This window comes from Antechinus flavipes, chromosome 2 (assembly GCF_016432865.1).
Source record: "Antechinus flavipes isolate AdamAnt ecotype Samford, QLD, Australia chromosome 2, AdamAnt_v2, whole genome shotgun sequence".
Classification (NCBI taxonomy): Eukaryota; Metazoa; Chordata; class Mammalia; order Dasyuromorphia; family Dasyuridae; genus Antechinus; species Antechinus flavipes.
Genome location: NC_067399.1, coordinates 464,887,949 through 464,896,184, shown reverse-complemented (window position 1 = coordinate 464,896,184; position 8,236 = coordinate 464,887,949). Strand labels below are relative to the sequence as shown.

At 35.2% G+C, this 8,236-nt stretch overlaps 1 protein-coding gene across 1 annotated transcript; it reads right to left on the bottom strand.

Annotated features, from left to right (window-relative positions):
* Nucleotides 1–7,008: 7,008 nt before the first annotated feature.
* LOC127547036 (olfactory receptor 1-like) lies at nt 7,009–7,950 on the bottom strand. Its single transcript, XM_051973892.1, has one exon. The coding sequence runs from the start codon at nt 7,948–7,950 to the stop codon at nt 7,009–7,011; it is 942 nt and encodes a 313-aa protein (XP_051829852.1).
* Between the last annotated feature and the right edge of the window lie 286 nt (nt 7,951–8,236).

Below are 8,236 nucleotides of genomic sequence, written 5' to 3'. Positions count from 1 at the left end.
TACAATAGAAGATAGAGAATGTTAATATGTGGCTTTCTAAATCAATATTTAATCTACAAGAATCCTTATGTCTGGTTTAATGACCACTATTTCTTTGTCAGTTTAACATCACTGCTTCAGGGGATTGTATTTGAAGAACTAGCTTGAGTCCAATTTTCTAATATTTCCTAACAAAATATATTGCCTATAGACAAATATAATTTAAATTTTTAAAATTTTCATTTTTATATAAAATTTTGAATTCCAAATTTTCTCCTTCTCTTCTTCACTTCTTTGTTAAATGGTAAGCAATTTGGTATAGGTTTTACATGTACAGTTAAGTAAAATGTATCCATATTAGTCATGTTGCAAAAGAAGAAACAGAACAAAAGAAAAAACAATCCATGGAAAAAATGAAGAAAGTGAAGATTGTATGCTTCAATGTGCATTTGGACTCCCATCAATTATTTTCCTGGATGTGGATGAGTCTTTTGGACTTCTCTTGTATCATTATATTGCTGAGAAAAACAAAGTCAATCATTGCACAATGTTGCTGATACTGTGTACAATGATTTCCTAGTTTTGTCTACTTCATTTTCCATCAGTACATGTAAATTCTTTCCACATTATTCTGAAATCTGTCTACTTGTCACTTTTTAAAGCATAATAGTATTCCATTATATTCATATACCACAAGTTGTTCAGCCATTCCCCAATTAATGGATATCTCCTCAATTTCCAGTTCTTTGCCCCTACGAAAAGAGCTGATATAGTTTTGTACATGGAGGTCCTTTTAATTTTTTATGATCTCTTTAGGATCACATACAATTTTACAAATATTTTGGTTGTACTTTTGTTGATATGATAATTCCCCTTATAGAATCTATGTTATAAGTACTATTTTATTTTTGTTTTTGTTTCTCCAAGGTTGAGCACAACATCTGGCATGTAGTAGGCATAAAATAAGTACTTGTTAGTTCATTTATGGACTGACTATGAGAAAGTCCTCAGTTTCCATATGAGAATGAACATAATACTGATAGTACCTAGACCTCATAGAGCTGTTTTCAGGGAAATGCTTTGCAAACCTTCAGACAATATAGAAATATGAAATACTGTTATTAACATCATCACCATCATCAACATTATCATTCTGTTCTTATCTTTTTGATGGAGTTCAGATAAATATGGCAGAAGGATAAGTCACTTTTATGGTTTATATTTAAAGTTCTGTACACTATTGCACAGGTGGATAAAATTACTGCCTTTTATAACTTATAAGTTTGTCTTCTGAAGGCTCACTGAAAGTATCCTTGGAACAACTCCAATATTGGACAAGATAGCAGGGATGATATATTATACCTCATCCTATTTCCATGTGATTTTGATTTTTTTCTGTTAGTCTATTTTGAACACTTTATGTTCAACGTAAATCAGAGATCATGAGTATTTGATAGGATAAAATTTATTAGAAACTTTCTTTTTTTGCTGAGGCAATTGGGGTTAAGTAACTTGCCCAGAGTTACATAGTCAGGAAGTGTTGAGTTCATGAGGACAGATTTGAACTCAGGTCCTCCCGACTTCAGGGCTGGTACTCTCTCCACTACACCAACTAGTGGCCCCTAGAAACTTTCTTAACTTTGTACGTACTAATTTTATGTCAGAAAAATTGTGAATAGCCTTATCTGTGAAAATAGGCCAGTACCATTAAATTTATTTGTGAAATTCTCCAGGTCTTTCAGGTCTATATTTAGTATGGACATTTGTCATTTGATGCTGTATGAAGATAGTTTATGAATTTACTGATGTATAATTTTAGCCAATAAGCAATATAGTGTTAACATTTTTTCAGCCAATAGTTCTGTGTTTCAGTTTCTACCATTTTCTTCTATGGTGCACATTTATCAATACATTTGGGCTTCTTTAGAATAGTTTATCTATAGTTTTTGTTGGTCATGACTTGATTCTAAATTGTCCTCATATATCTCTTTTTCTATAAATTTATCTGCATAACTTAATTAGGTTTATGTTTACTACTACTACTACTACTACTACTACTATTACTTTTATTGTTAGGTGGGCATCATAGCAGTATGGGGTAATGGGTGGAGAACTGGCCTCAGAGCTAGGAAGACCTGGGTACAAGTGCAACTTCTGCCAAATACTGGTTGTATTATCAGTTAGTTTAACCCCTCATGACATCAAGCAGCTCTCCAAGTCTATACATTGTTGAGAAGGTTCTGACCTGCACTGGTAGAGGGAATTTCCTCATCTAGAAATGTTCTATAGCAATGGTGATTCATCAGGGTTCTATCCTTTAGCCTTATGTCAGCATTAAAAAGGCATATCTCCAAAACAGAATTCATTATCTTTTCCCCTAATCCCCCTCTTCCTTACTCCTACTATCCCTATTAATTTAGAAGACAACATTCTCCTCTTAGTTCCTCAGTCTCACAACTTACCAGTAATCCTAGATTCTTATCTTTCACCCCCTATATCTGAGCTGTTGTCAAAGTCTGTCAGTTTCATCTCGTAACATTTCTCAATTATGCCCCCTTTTCTCCTCTGATACTGTCACCACTTTAATACATACCCTAATTCAATAACCTAATGATGGGTCTGTCCACTCCAATCCATTCTTCATTTAGAACTAAAGTGATTTTCTTAGAATGCAGATCTGATCATGTCGCTCCCTTTCTCAAACCCTATTGGCTTCCTACTGCTTCAAGAAGCAAATATAGAAGCTCTGTTTGATATTCAAAGCTCTTCATAACCCAATTTACTTCTGGCTTTCCATTCTTCTTACACCTTACTCTGTAACATATACTTTTTGATCCAATGACACTGCCTTCTTGGATATTCCATGAACAAAATTCCATTACTGGCTCTGTACCTTTTTATCTGGCTTTTCCTCATATCTGGAATACTCTCTGCTCTAACTATTGACTTCCCCTGGCTTCCTTTAAATTCCAACTAAAATCCCATTTTCTATGGGAAGCCTTTTCCAACCCTTTTAATTCCAGTGCTTTCCCTCTTTTAAGTATTCCTCATTTATCCTGTATATAACTTGCTTCTATATATTTGTTTGCAAGTTGTCTTCTCCATTAAACTATAAGTCCCTTGATAATAGACACTATCTTTTGCTTCTTTTTGTATTTTTCAGTTTGTATCCTTGACACATAATTAGTACTTAATACATTTTTTGATTGATGTTTGACTGTTAACCCCTTAAAAGGAACGTGGGGATAAGAGAAAAATGTGATCTGGTGTATAGAATAAAAACCTTGATATGTATAGGAGAAAACAGGCTAAAGGAAAAGTATTACATTGTAACCCAAAGTTAAAATGTTTGTCATCTTTGTTAATTTTGTCTTTTTTGAGGGGGTGGTACAAAAAGTTTGCTTTCACCCTAATGCATCTCCTATGACTGTTAAGAGGTAGGTAGAAGGAATTGTTTCCATATTGTATCTCCCTGACACACCTTTTCTGTCTGATGAATTTTTCGCACAGTTGCCCAAATTATGTTCTTATACTGTCAAAACTATGCTACTTTTTTACTCAGACTTCTTGTTCTCCTTTAAATTAAAGATTTAAATAATTTTGGTCCTGGTATTTAAAGTTCTTTTGAACTTGTGAACAATCTATCCTTTTAGTCTACTAAGTAACCAAGAGAATAGAGAGGTAAAGTTGGAATCAGGAAGACTTGAGTTCAAATTTTGTATTGTCTTGCCTTTCTGTAAAAATGGTAACTTACCTCAAATTTCTCATAGCTTTTATTGCGATCTTCCTTTTTCCCGGATTACATTCTATCTTGTATTATTTCTATTTCTATAGATATTTGTGACATTTAACACTGTGCATATGACCTTGAGAGAATGGTAGAGACTCTAACTTAATTTCCTTTTTTGTAAAATGAGGATAATGATAACACCTACCTCAGTCTTTGTGAGAATCAAATAAAATACCATGTATAAAATACTTAAAAAAACATAAAGCATTTTATAAATACTATCGTTATTAACTGATCTTATACCACTCCCCTTTACATGCTCTAGTGGGAATAAAATGGGGCTATTCTCATTCTACTCTTTCCTGTCTCTGTATTTTTGGGCTCATAAGATCCTATTATTTTAGAACTGGAGCCAAAACTTTTGCCTAATGTGTGCTGCTTCCTCCAATTTCTTCCCATTTAAATTCATTTCTTCAATTCTGTTGTCCAATTCTGATATCACCTCTTCCATTAAACCTTTTTCAATTACTGTCTTGCTTTTCTGTAAAAATGGTAACTTACCTCAAATTTCTCATAGATTTTATCGCAATCTTCCTTTTTCCCGGATTACATTCTATCTTGTATTATTTCTATTATAGATATGTAGATATAATATGGGACCATAAGCTCCCTGAAAATAGGGACTGTATCTTAATACCACCTATTGTATTGAGAGAAGGACTTTTCTTAGACTCAGAAGACCTGAAGCTTAGTCTAAACTCACTAGTGTTTGACCTTGAGCAAGACAACTCTCCTTTATAGTGTTTATTATATATTAGCACTAAGCAATTGCTTATTGACTCACCAAATTAGTCATCTGTAAAATGGAAATAATGAAACTTGCCATTGTTCTCTCAAAGTATTTCTGTGAAGGAAGTGTTTTTGAAACTATAAAATTTCTCATGCTATATTTTTGTACTTTTAAAATGGAGCACAGGATCTTGCACATAGTGGGAACTTAATGTTTACTGGAGACAGTTTGTGATCTCATCAGCAAAATATTCCTCCAATGCAATTGTAACTCTGGACAATATCATGAAGCAGGTGCCAGGTCTGGGTTGCAGTTGGAAGGTTGATATTGTTTATTCAGATTCATCCTTTTGTCTTAGTAATAGCTGAGGGCTTTTAGATTGTTTTGCTAGAACCATATTTTCTGTGTTTCTCACTCTCAAACATGCTTCTTCTATGCTACTTTTCTGAGTTACTTCCCAGAAACATTTATTTTAAGGGATTTAGGAAATGACTTATTCTTTCTGTTGTGGCTTTGCAGGGGCCTAGTGGAACCCTTGACTTATTGGGGAAGAAGTTTGAGTTATATATAATCCCAGAGAAGCATACAGGTAAACAAAGAGTCAAGGGCCCAGTTTATAAAAGCAAACCCATCCCAGAAATTAAGTTAATTTCTGACCATATTCAAAACACACAAAAAAAAGATTCCATTTACAAAACTCTACCAATATAACTAGAGAAAAGTAATATGATTCACCAGGGTTAAGGAGGAGATATGACATTAGAGATGAAAAGATTTAGAATGATCTTTTCCAGCCCATTCTTGAAGAATTAATTCTTTTTACAATTTTCTGATCATAGCTAATTAACTACTACACATCAGTGCAGGGACTTTCTTGATTCTTTATGATCCAGATAGAGGGAAATAACATTAATGGAGCTGGAAGAAGCTAAAGTCACAGATCTAGATCTGGAAGTGACCTTAGTGACCAACCAGTCCAATCCCTTTATATTTAAGATGAGCAAACTGAGGCACAGGAATATTGAACCTTAAGATATACAGAATCTGAAGTGAGATTTGAACTCAGGGCTCTATAGCCAAACTCTTGCTCCGACACCGTGGTGCTTCTTATTGACAGTCAAGGAGAAGGAGGATTTCACCTTACAAGTTTTTAGGATATAAGAAATAAGATCCTTTGTCAGTCATAGTTCTACAGATCAGGGAAGGTTTGTTGTGGATAAATGATCTAGTTCAGCCCCTTTCTGAAATAAGTTTTACTTTACCTTTACCTACATTGAACTGCCTTTAGTTCCTTTGAAAGTTTACCTTTTAAGTATATGCCTGCTTTATCTACCTAGGAGCTCTGTGAATTTTTTTAAATTAAGAAATACTTTGGTAACTGTAATGAATTTCCTTGATTTACTTTATTCCTTTGAATTTTAGGGTATTTAAAGATATTATTCTAAGAAGGTGTCCATAGGTTTCAGCAGACTGCCAAAAAAGTGCATGATACAAAACTTAAGACAAGTAGTCCTTCTCATTAGTCTAGCTACTTACATGAACTCAGGTCACTAATCATGTTCTTAAGACTCAGGGTACTTTTATCTTGGTTATGCCCAGTCCTCAATGGAAGCAAAGGACATTTTTCAAGGATAGAGAAGCCTTTCCATAGAAATGCTCTGACCCTTGAACCATGGAATAGATAATTGTAGTGGAATTTTTCTTTATGTTAATTCCATTTTTCTGTTTCATTCAGAGAGTGATCTAGCCTAAATCAAGTTAGCCCAGTTAAGTTAACAGTTAAGTTGGGGAAAAATGTTTGGGTACCTCTTGCTCACCTTTTCATCCTTCTTTTCACAATGTTGTTTTGAGTGTCAAAGACCTAAGTGTGCAGTCTCCCCTTCACTATTAAAAAACAAAAAAAAAAAACCCACCTTCTGTCAAGGAACAAACTTTGAAGATTTCACATCATACTCCATATCCTAAGCCTGATTCATGATGACTTTGTATATTATCTGCTATTTATCATTTATATGTCACAACATTCACTTATCTCTTTTGAATGGTTTCTTGTTCTCACAGACAATTTGGCTATGTACTAAATCAATCCCATCTTTTAGTGTGTTCTCATACTTCTCTTGAGGGATCAATTCACTGTCAATCAGTCTATCAGCATAGTACTAGAAATGTGGCCAATTTTTGTCTTTTTAGCATGCATGGAACCCCACTTCCCCTCAGATTTGATTATCACTGATTCAGAAAAGAAAGCAATTCATCCTAGAGAAGAAAAGAACATTTCCTGAAATGTTTTCACTCTGAGGTTTAGTTCTGTTTTTTGTTATCTTGTGAGTGAGTAATTTGATGCTTTGTTCATCAAAGAAAGAAATGACATCTGAAAGATATCTCACAAGAATGAGACATAGGAAGGTCAAACTAAAATTGCATTTATTATCCTGGATGATAAGGAAATGAAGGATCAGGGAGTGAATAGTCTAATGGCTCCTAAGTTTTTGCTAAGGACAATGGAATATCACCAAGAGGGAATCATTCCCTTGCTGAGCAGCTTCCTTAGGGCTCTCTTTATGTCCTTATTCCTCAGACTATAGATGAAAGGATTGAGCATGGGTGTCACGACTGTGTACATCACAGATATGATAATACCTGTGTCTGCTGAGTAGGAAGACGAGGGCTGTAAATAAACTAGAATGAGAGTCCCATAGAAGAGAATGACCACTGATATATGGGAACCACAGGTGGAGAAGACTTTATGCTTTCCATCAGCAGAAGGTACCCTGAAGATAGTGAAGATAATGTGGATATAGGAGATCAAAATACAAGTGAATGGGATAAAACCAGCCATGGCAGCATCAATGAACATCACCACTTGAAAGATGCTAGTGTCTGAACAGGACAGCTTGAGAAGAGGTAGGAGGTCACAGAAGAAATGGGGGATCACATGGGATTCACAAAAGGAAAACTGAGCCATGAAGAGAGTGAGAGAGAGGGCAATGAGGTGGGAGCAGAGCCAAGACACAGTCACCAGCAGGACACAGCGTGTAGAACTCATGACTGTGGTGTAGTGGAGAGGAAGGCAAATGGCCACATAGCGGTCATAAGCCATAGCAGCAAGTAGGAAATCATCCAGAAGAGCAAAGGTCATGAAGAAATACATCTGAGTGAGGCACCCAGCATAGGAGATGTTCTGATGCTGGGTCCAGATGTTCATGAGCATCTTGGGGACTGTAGTGGAGGCAAAACATGTATCAACAAAAGAAAGGTTGGCCAGGAAGAAATACATAGGAGAGTGGAGATGGGAGTTGAACACAATGGCCAGTATGATGAGCAGGTTCCCCAACAGGGTAACTAAATACGTGACCAAGAATAGACCAAAGAGAATCAGCTGATGATCTGGCTGTTCAGAGAGTCCCAGGAGGAGGAATTCAGAAGTGCCAGTTGTATTTCCATTTTGCATTTCCTGAAAAAGACTTATTAAAAGAGAGTCTAGCTAAAATAGATCTGAAGTGGTCACTAGAAATGGACATGGTACCACTATGTTAACTAGGTGTGATTTAGTCTTGAACAAATGAAAAATTCCCTAAATAAGGTTAATACTAATAATAGCAATGTCTATAATTCCTCCCCCATATAGAAGCAATGTATTGTCATGAATAGAAAGCTGGCCACAAAATCAGGATAATTTGGGTTCAAATCTTACCTTTGATTGTTATTGACCATGTGACCTTGTTCAAGTCTATGTT